We start from the raw sequence: 14,095 nt of genomic DNA on the forward strand, positions 1-14,095 counted from the left end.
ATACATATGTTTAGAAATATAAATGTAAAATAAAACAATGATCTACAACTAAGAATGCAATGGCTTTGTTTTCTACACCAAATATGTATTTTAGGCAAAATAATCAAAGATTTCTTCCATAGGGCCTGATAGAATTCCTAATAGACATATGCTTAAGTAAACTTGATATAGTCTTCATTTTTAGAGTCCTAGAGCTACTTAAATATAATTCCTTTCATCCAGTATTCCAGAAACTAAGTCTCCTAAACTATTTTGTAAATAATCTCAAGAATGCAGTCTCCACTTCTCCAACTATGTTTTATTATCATTTCAGCTTAACATGATTTCAACAAACCAACAATTCTTTGTACTATTATTGAACTTGTAATCATATCCCTTAATAGCAATACTTGATATCAACTCAATTCATTCCATACAATTATGCTAAATAATGAAATCTGGTAATCTTTCTCAAACATAAAATTACACTTAACCTTGGAGGAAACAAAAATGGAATGTTACTAAAAGATGTTGATGCATTTATGGAAATCATGGAAAGAATAATTACCATCAGGTTGTCTATAAGAATGATACACCTGGATATCTGTGATGGCATGCCATGAGTTAATCAGTGAGAGTCTGTCTGCTCCCGAGGTTTTATGGGCACGGCTGAGTGACTTGGTTTTCCCATCAGTCCAGTAGATGTAGTCTTCAAACAATGTTAGTGCAATCACCCCTGGAATGTCTTGATTAGGGACTGTAATAGGAGATGGTAAGATTAATGTTCAGTCTTGGAAGACTGCCAGTTAAAATATTCAATACTACATGGGCTGACAGATACAACTGCTACAGAACCTCATGTGAATAATTGTTGTGACAACCTGTCAGGCCAGCAAAGTTCTTTATTACCAGTTAAGAGAATGCAGAATCTGGCGCAGGAGTTTGCTTTGCTCAGATTTAGCTTGGTTCAACCACTGGGAAGAAAATGAATGCAATCCTTTTCACGAGTAATGGATGCTTTACCAGAAACAAATAACATCCAACATTTTAAAAGTTATATATATATATATTCCATCCAGTTGTTCCTAACTTAAATCCTTAAATCTACAGGTCATTGTACTGCTTTCTCCCTCTTTTAAATTAATTAAATTAAATATTCAGGATGAAATATCTATCTACCTGGAGATAGAGTGACTGCAAGACTACTATAAACCATTTTAGTCACTGAGATTTTATGAGTATTTTAGCTGGGATAGGGATGAAGGAAAATAAGTGTGACAGATAACAATGTATTATGCAGATTTAACAGTCATCAAACTGTTTAGTTGCAGATTAAAATTGTTTTATAATTATACCTTCATTATAAGGCTGGGTTTAAATGCAAATAATAGATTGAGCATCACAAATGTGAATTTTTCATTCAAGAGATTCCAGGGTCCTATCAAGAAGACACACTAAATTTGTTTGGTTGTTTGGGATCAAATAATTTTAAACCGTCTAGAGTTTTCTTCAATTTTTTTTTTAAAAAGCAATAAAGAAAATGGAAATTCCCTAATTTGTGCAAACATTCTGGCCTATTTCTCAGTTTTAATTTTTGGATCTACTTTTAGAAATTTTGAGAAAATGTTCATTAATGAAAAAAAGGTACTGTAAGTCCAGCAATATGTACTCTTTTATAAATTAGATTTTAATGACTGAGAATTGTTTGGCGTATTCCTCATTTAGTATAACCGAAAAACTACCAAAACTTCAAATATGATTCACTCTTACTAGAGAAGTTTACAGCCTTATTTTTAAAATTCTGGGTATGGGGCCGGCTGGGTAGTGTAGCAGTTAGATGCGCACATTCTGCTTCAGCGGCCCGGGGTTCGCCAGTTCGAATCCCAGGTGCAGACATGGCACTTCTTGTCAAGCCATGCTGTGGTAGGCATCCAGAATATAAAGCAGAGGAAGATGGGCATGGATGTGAGCTCAGGGCTAATCTTCCTCAAGTAAATAAATAAATAAAATGCTGGGTAAATTTATATTGTAAACTAGAAGCAGAAATTTTGTATCTGTTGATTTGTTATTTTTATTCAAAAGAGTCAAATGTGATCAGAGAATTCACTATGACTCAGAGAAAACAGAAATAAAAGAAATAAAATGAGACTCTTCCAAATAGGTGACCCTTTAAGCAGTTGACTACTATTAAGGTACCGTCTAGCCAGAAATCCATCTCCAAACAGTTACTATGCATACGAAGGATGCAAAAATCAAGAAAAATCCAGATGTGCACTCTTTTGATACAAGTACTCACAACTGAATTATCTGTGTACTTCTGTAGAGATGGAGCCCATCGCTAAAATGATAAGTGGAATTGGATAGAAAGATGAAAAGGACACTTTACCAGAATGAATTGTGTCTGAGTTGTTTGTACAAACTATTCCCTTTCTTCCCTTTGGCTGTATAAATTCATTCCAGAAAGGTAAAACAAATGTGGCAAAATGTTAACAATTGGATGAATTGTAGTGATGAGTGATCATTATAACAATCTTTTAACATATGTGCACGTTTGGAAATTTTCAAAATAAAATAAAAATTTTTCAGAAAAAGTTGATGGCATCAGAAACATTCAATTCAGACTTCCTTAGATACAAAGAAGTAACTACATCATTAAATACGGACTAAAAGAATTAATCACTTAAAAAAACTCAGTCCACCAGAGATTCAATTAACTTCTGTACAAAAAGTGAAGTTTTTGTAAGAATTTGCCTATTAGCATCTCAAAAGTAGAATAGCCTTTTTAGCTATTCAATAAGTAACTACAGCTGACATTTATTAAGCACTTCAGTGCAAGGAACTAGGCCAGTGGTTCTCAACGGGTTGGGGAGGCAATTCTGGCCCCACAACAAAGAATTATCAGGCCCAAGAATCAAAAGTTCTGAGGCTCAGAATCCCTGCAGTAGGATCTCCACTTTGTACACCTTACTTCATTTCATAACCACAACTCTATTGTGTGATAGTAAACCTCACTTTGCAGATGAGAAAGCTAAGATCTGCAAAACGTGGCCAAAGAAGGGAGTGAAAAAACTAGTAAATTAAGATACTGGTATTTGAATCTAAATCAGATTCTCTGGGTCCAGAGTTCTTTGCCACTTTACCTTCTAGCACTCTCTTTATGGATTGAACTCTATTCCTCCAAAATTCATGTTGAAGCCCTAGCCCCCGGTATGACTGTATTTGGAGACAGGTCCTTTAAAGAGGTAACTAAGGTTAAATGAGGTCAAAAGACTGGGGCCCAATAGGACTGGTGTCCTTATGAGAAAGAGAGACACCAAGGGCGTGCACATACAGGAAAGAGTCACATGAGGACACAGCAAGAAGACGGCCATCTACAAAGCCAACGGAAGAAGCCTCAGGAGAAACCAAACCTGCCAACACCTTGATCTTGGACTTCTAGCCTCCAGAACTGTGAGAAAATAAATTTCTGTTGTTTAAACCTCCTAGTTTGTGGTGCTTTGTTATGGAAGCCCTAGAAAACTAATACGAGTATATAAAGCAATGGGACTAATTTCATAAGCTCCATGTGAAAGTCAGGTTATTTAATTAATTGACAGCAATTACACTGTTTATGACTTTTGGACCTGGGGCAATTTAAGTACTGGACAAATTTACTACATCTAAGCTTGTAGTGAATCAACTGTGAGAAACCCTATGTTATCAGAAAATATAAACATATGGAGATCAGAGAGATGAACACTTATTTAAGAAGAAGGATGGCACATGGCTGAATGTACAGAGCATGCAGAAATGTCAGGTCAAAGTGAAGAAAATTAGTTCATTTGCCCAAAATGACCGTCTGTTTCATTCAATTCTTTGTTTGATATTGGCAATGAAGAACAGGACTATCACCAATAGCTTTATAAGCCCACTGCAGGCCTTCTCATTCGACAAACATGTTTATTTCTCAAACAGCATCAAACACAACCACTAGAGTATTCCTTCTTGAAAAACCAAACAAACCAAGTAAAAATACCATCTTGAGTTAATAGGAGAAATTTTAGTTGCACACATCTAACACTATACTGGCTCCAAAAAACTACTCTCTAAGAGATGTTGACAAGTTCTCTTAATACCACAGCCAATGTTGAAAATCACACCAAACAAAAGAAAGCAAAACAAGCAAACGAAATCTTTACATATTGCCTTTTTAGGGGTTCAGCTCATAACTTGGCAGTATGCCTCATTTCCTCTTTAGGACCTAAATCTCTTCACAAGAGTTATTTGACTATCTACTTAAGCTTCTGTGAAAAAAAATGCTATATATTAACTGCTAAATGATAAGTATAAATAAATGAATGCTGTGTTTGTTGTGCCATCAACATTTGAAGAGTTCAACTCGCATTGAGAATAAACAATATGTTCCCAGTCAAAGCATCATATATTTGGTACAAGAAACTTTCCTGATTCAGAATAAGAAAAAGAAGATTGTTCATTATTTGCTGTTTCTTTATTTACTTATTTCTACCTTACAGATATATAAGTATACATATATACACATGCATGCATGTATTAGGTATGTATTTACATATCCATAATATATATTATATATAATTACAGATATATAAAGATCTATTTTAAAATATATATCATAACATATTATTATATATTACATAAGTATAATAATAATTATTAGTTATAATATAATTACATAATATATAATATATAGTACATATATACTATATAAATATATAATATATATATTATATATATATATAAACAGCAACAAGAATATGATGGTATGAGAGGAACATTTAACAAACTCTTACTAAATATGGAGATGCTGTTCAGTTTATGGAAACAATAGTAAATGTTTTCTCTAAATGATAATAGCTATCCTTTATAAGGGAAAAACCATGTGACCACTTGTACATAAGACTGCCTTCGCTTACTTAAAAGAGAAATGTGAAAAATAAATTTAAGGAATCTCATTTGTAGGTATTCAGTAGAAACACAAAAAAAGACAGAAAAAAACAGGTCTGTCATATGGGCTGCAGTTTAACAGGTACTTATTATACATTTAAAACCTATTTTAAAGCTGTTTCCTGTAGATAGGTCTCTAGTCTGTGTAACAGCATTATCTATTGTACTGTTTCCAGCATTCCACTCAAGCCCTAGGCTCCTAATTTTTCTTTCATAGACTGTATCTATCAGAAGAAAGGAGTTGATATTTTGCAAAAAATAAAGCAAAGGAATACTCCTTTGTGGAGTTTTTCCCTTTTAGTGAAGTCGGATGCTATCCTACTAAGGTTCCTAGTAATTATGGTAAACAGAAAAGGTGGAAATCCAGAATAAGATTTTGGCTTAACTGTTGCCTCACAGCTAGAGATACTCCATTACAATGCCCTTGATTATTCATGTTTTAGATAGTATTTATCATGCTAAACAAGTATATTCCTGGGTAATACCATTCTAATTTTATATTGAAGATTAATCTAGTTTTTGACTTAAGAACAAAATGCACCAATAACATAGTACTCATCTTTCATTGAGTTAAAATCTCATGGTTGGTGTTTTGGGTAGGATATAACATTGGATAATGGCAGATTCAACATGACATTGCCCATTGGGCTAGTACTTAAAGAGAAATTTCACTATTGATGCTCAATTTTTTTCCTTATTTCTCCTCTTAGATTTACTTTTAGGATCTAAATGTTATTTTAAGATATCACATTATATGCAGCAATCCTTATAATTTATTATTTAAAAATTACTATAAAGGCTTTAGTAATATTTTCAAAAGTAAAACAAAGGTCATAGAATGGAACACCAAATTTGGCAGTTACTTTTATGAAGGAATCCAGATTACGGAGTAATTTGAGTATTGAGTTTTTTCTTTGGTTATAAAGAATTTATGTATCGTTTGGAAGGAAATACCTGAATGATCCATTAAGGTCAACCCAGCCCTCGAACTAGGACTGACTAGGTTTGGAAACTTAACCTTCTACAACTTTAAAGTTAACAAGCATATAATATAAAACATTAAATCCTCTCTTTTTCTTTTTAATATATTTTAAGACTCTCCCGTTTTTCTTATTCTTGATGCCATTACCCAAAGGAAAGTTTCACATTCGCTCACATCTGAAATATTGCAGAACTATTCTAACTTTTCTCATTGTTATTAACCTTTTCCAATCTCTTTTGTATCAGTCAAGTTTCCTGCTGTAAACAGAGAACACAGTTTTAAACGATAACTGAAAAGAACCTGATAGAAGGCAGTCTTATGTGCAAGTGGTCATATTATTTTTCTGTTAATTTTTTGCAGAGGTGTGGGCATGGCTAAAGGGCCAATGATGGCTTGTTTTCTCTTAGGTCTGTTACCAGAACCTGGTGAAAACTGAAGAAAAGAGAAAAGAGCAACCCAGGAAGAGCAGTGGCCATTTGGTAGAGGAACTCAGCCACTGCTAAACCACTATGATTGGGTAGGGAGGAAAAGGGGATGATTAGACACTCTGACTACTTCCTTTGTCCACATCTAACCTCCTGCCAATGCTTCCCATGGATTAAACCCAATTTGAGGCAAGAAAGTGAAAGAGCACGGATGGTACAGTCCGTAGAAGTCAGCCTTTTAACAAAGACTGAGTCAGGATAACTAGAACGCCTTCCAGTTAATATTTCCAATATTTTTCTTTCATCTCACATATCTGTTCCCTGATCAAAAGCCATCAATGACACCCATCCCCTAGGCAGTATGGTGCAAACTATTTAGCCTGACTAAAACATCTGTTTTCAAAAGGGAGGATCAGGATGCTCACTAATCCTCTCTTCTGAGAGACCCTGATACTAACAATTTTCCCTGATATCTTTCTAGAAGAATAATGTACAACAAGACAGGTAGAGAAGGCAGGGCATGAATTAAAGGAGTAGAGCATGAAAAACAAAAAGGAAGAAATGACACAAAGAAAAACAATTACCATTGACAAAATGAGGTGAGATTAAACAAAGGCTACCAAGAGAGTGTAGGCTGGTAAACAGATCATACAAGTAGACCATGGAAGAAAGTGGTTTAAGATGCCAAAGGAAGTAGAAGATTCATGACTGTGGTCAGTGGGTGGGTGGATAATGGTTTCTAGTTTACCAAGAACAACGGAGAAGAGTGGGTGGGTGGGAAAATGGCCACAGTAAACTAATTTCCAGAGAATGACTGCTGAGCCAGTAGCTTTAGTTACAAACGCCCTGTCAAAAAAGAGCGTGCTTTATGTAACCTTAGGGCCCAGGATGTTCCTTCTTTGTCAGTAATTATGTATACCCTTCAGTGTTACTGTTTGCAAAATCTTTTTATTTAAAGTAATTATTTACTCAGAACCCTCTACAACAGGCTACAAAATGTTGCATTGAACATTTCCCTCCATGAACATTTTTCCTGCCTACTCTTTAGTAACAATTCTGCTTAATGGTCTCAGTACTCAAAAACACTTCAGGCAAATGGATCCAAAATCCATTGTTCAAAATGAATAAAAGCATTAAGAAATGGCAGGAACACTAAGGATAGCCAACATTTTCAAATATTATGATAGAATGTCCAAAATTTATTATTTCCCATAAAAATACCATGATATTTCAAAAAGTTTATCCATCAATGGGACCTTGAAGAGGAGGAAAAATAAAGTTCTTCCATTCAGCATGGGTCATAGTCCAGAGCAGATATGAGCTGATGCTACTGGGAGTCTATTATTTGAGGCTGCCTCTTTTGAATACTGACACTGATCAAATGCCCAAAAACAGTTATGTGTCCCTCCATAATGCAGTAGTTTATTGGGACAATTAAATGTATAACTTTTTGAAATGAATGTAATGTACGATGGCAAAATATAGAAATTATTTAGAGCCATTCTTTAGATTAAAGCCATTGTCAAGAGGTTGAAGGCATCATTTGTTTAATCTTTTCTAGTATTTCTTGCCTCCTCTTCTCCACTTTGTCACCTCAAATAATACGTGCTCTCTATATAGATCAGGAATATTCAGTTTGATACAATTCAATCCTTTCCCCTTTCTCATCTACACATTTTTAAATTATTCACAATAGAAGGTCAAATATGACCATTTTAATATTCAACATCTAAAAAGAGTATTCCTGTTAATAAGTGGGAGGGTTTGTAAAGCAGGAAAATTATAGTACATTAATTTTGAAAACTAGACTGTGCCTATAATTATTTTCTCTCGATGATGACACAGCTCTCCAATCTCTGAAATAAGCAAAGCAACACTGCTTCATGCCCTTGGTAAAGATACATTCCTGTTGCTTTGAAACTTTCTGGGCCTTTCTGCTCGTGATAAAAACCTTCACAGACACTTGGAGATGTGTTTTCAGAGCTGACCATCAGAACTAAACATAAGAGTTACAATAATCCACATACATAAGCATTAGGAGTGTGCTTGTCAGAGAGTCCTAAAGAAAGCCGAAGCCTTTGAAAAGCACTTTGCCTTTGGGATAGGCATCAGGTAGAGCCATTCACATGAATTTATGTCTGGTCTTCCCACATTCCTACAATTATAAACATGCTTCTAGAATAAAAACAGAGAAGAGTGTAACATATTGCAAGCATTTTCAAATGTATTCTAGGTGGTCCCAGGAAAAAGAAGGGGTAAGGGAGGAAATTGATAGGACAGTCCTCCTCTGCCCCAGTTCCAACCTCTGCCAATTCTTTCAAGAAGTGCTGGAAAATCATGATTGATTAGAAGTCCTATTCGATGGATAAGGACACAGAACTATAGCACTGCAAAGCAACTTGCCTAAATTAGAGGGTAACCTGAATCAAAGACAAATCTACTGATCCCCAATATCCTACTGTGTCATATTTTGGATGGGTAAGGTTGTTGAAAGTGGGTGAAAACTCATAGTAAGGAAAAACAAAATTTTTCTATTTAAAAACATATGTGAAACATATGTGACATTTGCAATATAACAATCTATTTAAACATATACAAAATTTAATGTAACATATCCTATTCAAGAAATAAAACTGAAAGACATGATTGACATTGAAATTCTAAGACTCTTTAGAAATGACAGTTAATTTCAATTTATTTTACTGGTTCAGGAACATTTCTATTGTAACTGAATTGTATTTTGCTCCCTTCCATTAACTTTTATTGTATTGTAAACAGCAGCACATCAACACCGTTGTCATAAAATAGCCTGTGAAGTCTACTGTTCGTAATGGACTGTGAATGATAGGGATTTTTTTTTTCAAAAGTACTAAAATGCAATATCTTACCAAGAAAGAAAGACTTTACTTCAATTTAAAAAAGAAAGAGAGAAAGAAACACTCTAGAATATTGTAAAATTGGAGGGTGTTGTTATTAACTTTCCTCCCTTTATTTGGTGGCCTTCAGCGGATATTTAAATTTTCTAAAAACTCAATGCAACAGCTATTGAGTTTTAGGATAGACGAGCACAAAATACTCCCTTTGTCTTTTTCAGTGTGTTTTTCCCCTCAGCACAAAACCGTTTAAATATATTTTATGCTATTTCCCCAGTAGCATGCTGAGATCTGGATTTCTTTTCCAACATTAATTAGACAATTACTGCATGGGTTATGATTTGGATTTTTAAATCCAAACACAGAATTGCCTTGTCATCACACAACCTAGATTCACAGAGCAATAAACAAACAACAGAGTTGGACTACAATATTGACACTTCAGTCTGAGGATCTTCAGGTCTAGGAGTACAGAAACAAATGACGAGCTGTAGTCAACATAATTGCATGAAATTTTAAACAATTGTTCCACAAAATAAAAGACTGTTCAGTGATAAACTATAGTTTAGAATCACAGCCAATGGTTACTCCTCAGAAAAATTAGCAGTTACGAGCGTATATCTTTTCCAGTGTGCTGGATAAAATGTGTACATGACCAATGATTTAACACAAGGTTAAATCATTCAATGATACAAAGAATATTCTGGAAAAAAATTACTAGAACAAATAAATTTTAACACTCAAGGTCAAATATACCTTTTGTTTTCGTTGTTCAGACAGTATTTTCAGTCTTTTTGTCAAGAAACTAACTATGCCTCTAAGATATCTCAAGTTCAATGGCACAACTAACAGAAAATGAGAAAAACTACATCTGAATTTATGTACTTTAATACAAGCAGTCATAATGAAATTGTGGCCTAAATAGAATTTTCTGGTATTTAATTTTCTTTTCATTAAATGGAAAATAGAATCTCTAAGTCAAGGTAGATGTGCAAAGTGATTGCTGAAATTTTTCTCAGGAGATACTTGTAACCTATTTTATAGACATTCCATTCAGAGAAGCTTGTACTTTTTGGAATGCATAAAATTAATGACAAAAGATTTTTACTGTGGTCGAATTTCAGAAATTCTGTGACATGAATTTCCAAATAAGATTTAAAAGTTTCCCCACAGGCGGGAGATGTAGTTAGTTTGGAAACAGCAAATTGTAACATCAAACTGTCCCACTAACGCAGGTTATACATTTCAAGCAACATTATTGCTCTCTTCACTCCCCCAAACAAACAAACACAAAACATATTTGCATTTAACAAGATAGATGCTTTCTTTTACAGTAATTATGTTCTGATGGTTTAAGTTTTTGTTTCTCATATTTTTGCGATTTATCTATGTCCACTATTTAAATCAATCTGAAGAAATTTAGATATGAATATACCTTTATTTGTCTAAGTGTGCATTTATGCAGTAACTCTTGCTAGTAGAACCTATAACAATCAGGCAACAAATCTTCTATCAATTATCTGTTCAAAAACAAGGAGGCGGTGTAGAGAATGGAAAGAAAGCAGGCTTTGGAAAGACATCAGGATTCAAATTCTGATTTTCTCAGTTTCTACCTATTTGACTTTGGACAAATTACTTAACCTCTTTAAACCTATTTTATTGCTGCAAAATGGCTTTAGTGGCACTTACTGCATAGTTGTTTACTGATGGGCTGACTAAAAGAGCATGTATTGCATCAAGCACAGTTTCTTGAACACAGTAGGCTTCTAATAAAGCTATGAATTTATAAGAGGATGATTCCAGTTCTTGGCACCCCAGTAGTAGGCTAAGAAAATTTCCATTGAAAGCCAAAAACAATTAAATGAAATGGTATGTGCAAAACGTCTACTACAATGTAATGCTCAAGCACGTGTGTTAACTCTCTTACTGAATTGATCAGTTCACAAGGGTTCAACTTTAACAGAAGTTAATAACTTTTGCGATAATACTTGGAGACCTGAGAATTGAATTGACAATGTGAGATTTTCATCAAGGCTGAGTGAGGAAGCATTTGTGTATTACAGATTTCCAATCTCTCTCACGCTTAAAATGGAGAAGAACCTGAAGTCAAAACTTTGAGATTTGCTACAGATTCTGAAAGGGTTGTGTGGTTCACCTAACTGGAGGCTTAGAATTTTAGTTCTGGAATTCAGTCATTTTTCTTCCAACACCCTTATTTTTATAGATGAGGCAACTGAGACCGAGGGAAGTCATCTACCCTTTTCAGGGTGAGAAAGCTGAGGGGCAGTAGATCTCACCCCAACTAACCCTCATCCTTAGGTTCCCTAAGCTCTTTTAAAATCAGAAGGGTTCGCTTTCTCCAGTCTGAGGAGACTCTTTCACCTAAAGATCTGTATTCCAGCATTTTACTTCTTATCCAAAATCAAAGCCTAAAATTCTCTGAGAAGCTTGTGACTTGGGAGTGGTAAGGAATCTGTCCCAAATATACAAACCTACAAGAAGGATATTATTATTTAGAATCACTGTGTTCTTGTATAAAGACATATAAATTTAAAAACTGAACATATCAGCCTAGAGAACACTCTGAAATTGCCAAGTTTCTCATTGGACATATTTTATATCTCAAGAGAAAGTAGGCAGAGAGAGATTCACTCATTTGCAATCTTTCTTCCAGGTAAATTGTCAGGTGTTCTGAAATGTTGTAGGGAAAGAAACAATAGGGAGTGTTTAGTCACATCCTTAGAATTCCTTTTATGTTGACTCTTTTGTTAAAATTAATATACCTCTCATCAAAACAAAGCTTTCCAAGAAGAATCTCTATGCTATCCTTAGTTTGGTATTTTTTAATTCTTTGAAAAATGTACAAATATATGTGAAGTTAGGAAGTCATCAGAACTGTGAGCTGTTTTCCCCTAAGTGGATAATAATATAAATCATTCACTTAATATTTGTAACTTGATCCTCAATATTTCTGCTATTTTAAGCTTACAGATCTCTCCTATTTATTCTGCTAAATAACTATCGAATGTAACACTTTATCCCCATTCCCAGAGCTATAATCATTTCAAGCATTTTCTCCTAAAATATTTTAACAGACTCTAAATTGGTTGCCCTTCCAGGGTCTTTCATTTTCCATGCTGTTGTCAAATCTAATAATAGCACTCTATCACCTAAATGCCATCAATGGCTCCCTACGACCTAAGGGATAAATTCCAAATTACTGAGCATACAATGCCTGTCACAGTCTGGCCCCAATTTGCCCTTGTTTATCTAGTGTCATTATCTCCTTCCTATATGACTTCAAGTCATAGGAAAACTGTGTGAACCCCACGCTGTTTCAAGACTTGATTATATTTTTGCACATGCTGTTCCCTTTATGTGAAGAATCATTCCTATATTGCCCCATATGGAGAGCTTACACTACATCCATCAGACTTCTCAAAGAACCCCTCACTTCAGCAAAGGCTTTCCTACTCTAACCTGCATTTCCATAGTATTTTGTATATACCTCTAACCCCAATCTAATTTATGCCTTTACCTGCACATCAGTTTTTCCACAGTAAACTGTAAGTGCTTGAAAGACAGGAAATTACTCATCTTTGTAACTCCAAGGCCTAGCATAATGCATGGCACAGAAAGAGACATCAGTAAATGTTTTTTGAATGAGTAAATGAATGAATGAATAAATGGGCAGATCTAAAGGGAAGAAATCAGAGAAATTAAAAAAATGAACCAATGAAAGTTTGACTTAAACTGACTCAGTTATTCAGTAGTATGCATAATATTCTATGGCGTTATTATTATTATATTATACCATATTATTATATAATTACTGGAGTAAAAGCCAGTAGAATGATAGAGAGAGGCTTTAGGGAGAAGTTCATGTGACTAAGATTGTACATAAATGTTCCTAAGCTAGCAAATTGACTAATTTTTTTTTTTTTTTAATTTAGCAATGTAGTATTTGGACTTTGTAGGAAGGTGTGATGGGGTACAGGAGGTAGCAGAAAAAAATAGATGGAAATTCTCAAGGAAATTGCAAGTCATATGTACCTGGAAGGCAATCTGATCTATTGTTTAGGGCACATAATTCAGAACCTTTAGAAGTTCTTGGGCTGGACAATGATAATAAAATAATGCTTCATTTATGGAATTACTGTATGGTTTAAATCAGAACATGTGCATGGAAAAAACTTTCTAAACTGTAAAGTCCTATGTATGATTTAATTTTTCTCTATTATTAAAATTTGACTTGCAAAACAGCACCATAATTCTGAAATTTCTCATACACCCTTCATATTCTCAAATGACTTTGTCATGACTGGCATATCCCATTCTTTTGATGAACTCTGGCTTCAGTTTTAATAAACGAAATAAATAAGAACAACAATACTTGTCTGATTAAGAGAAAAAAAGAGGTCTGTGACCAAACTAATACAAAAGTTATTATTGATATATGTCTTGTTTTCCACCTCCAAATACACAACCAGGAAACTACAGCATTATTTATGTCTTTATTGGGCAAACGCAAGAAGTAAAAGATGCTATTTTTCTTTACAAACATAGCAAATGAATGACTCCTTTTTTCATTGGCTGTGGAGTTGGCATAATTCAGGCTGTCTACAATTAGTAGCTCGTTAGTAACTATCAGGCAATTATTGGCTTGCATTCAGATATTGGCATATGCCTGATAAGAAATAACGAATTTTTCATTAGTCTTTCTGAGAAAGCCTTCAGGAGAAAATATTGCTGAAGGCAGTAACTCTTTCACTTTCTTTTTCTCCCCCCTTGAGCCTCAAGGTACTTTCAAAATCAGATTTCAAAATGTTAATAACATCACATCTAATTGTCTCTCAGCCAGATATTTTAATCTT

At 34.3% G+C, this 14,095-nt stretch overlaps 1 protein-coding gene across 4 annotated transcripts in view; it reads right to left on the bottom strand.

Annotated features, from left to right (window-relative positions):
- The window catches only part of LRP1B (LDL receptor related protein 1B), a 1,824,397-nt gene that overhangs the window by 209,227 nt on the left and 1,601,075 nt on the right, over positions 1–14,095 (bottom strand). For all 4 annotated transcript variants that reach the window (XM_070241833.1, XM_023622537.2, XM_023622536.2 and 1 more), the window contains one exon: positions 548–736. In XM_070241833.1, the coding sequence (XP_070097934.1) occupies positions 548–736 (189 nt within the window). The remainder of the gene's footprint in view (positions 1–547; positions 737–14,095) is intronic.

The sequence above is a fragment of the Equus caballus genome, chromosome 18 (assembly GCF_041296265.1).
Source record: "Equus caballus isolate H_3958 breed thoroughbred chromosome 18, TB-T2T, whole genome shotgun sequence".
NCBI lineage: Eukaryota > Metazoa > Chordata > Mammalia > Perissodactyla > Equidae > Equus > Equus caballus.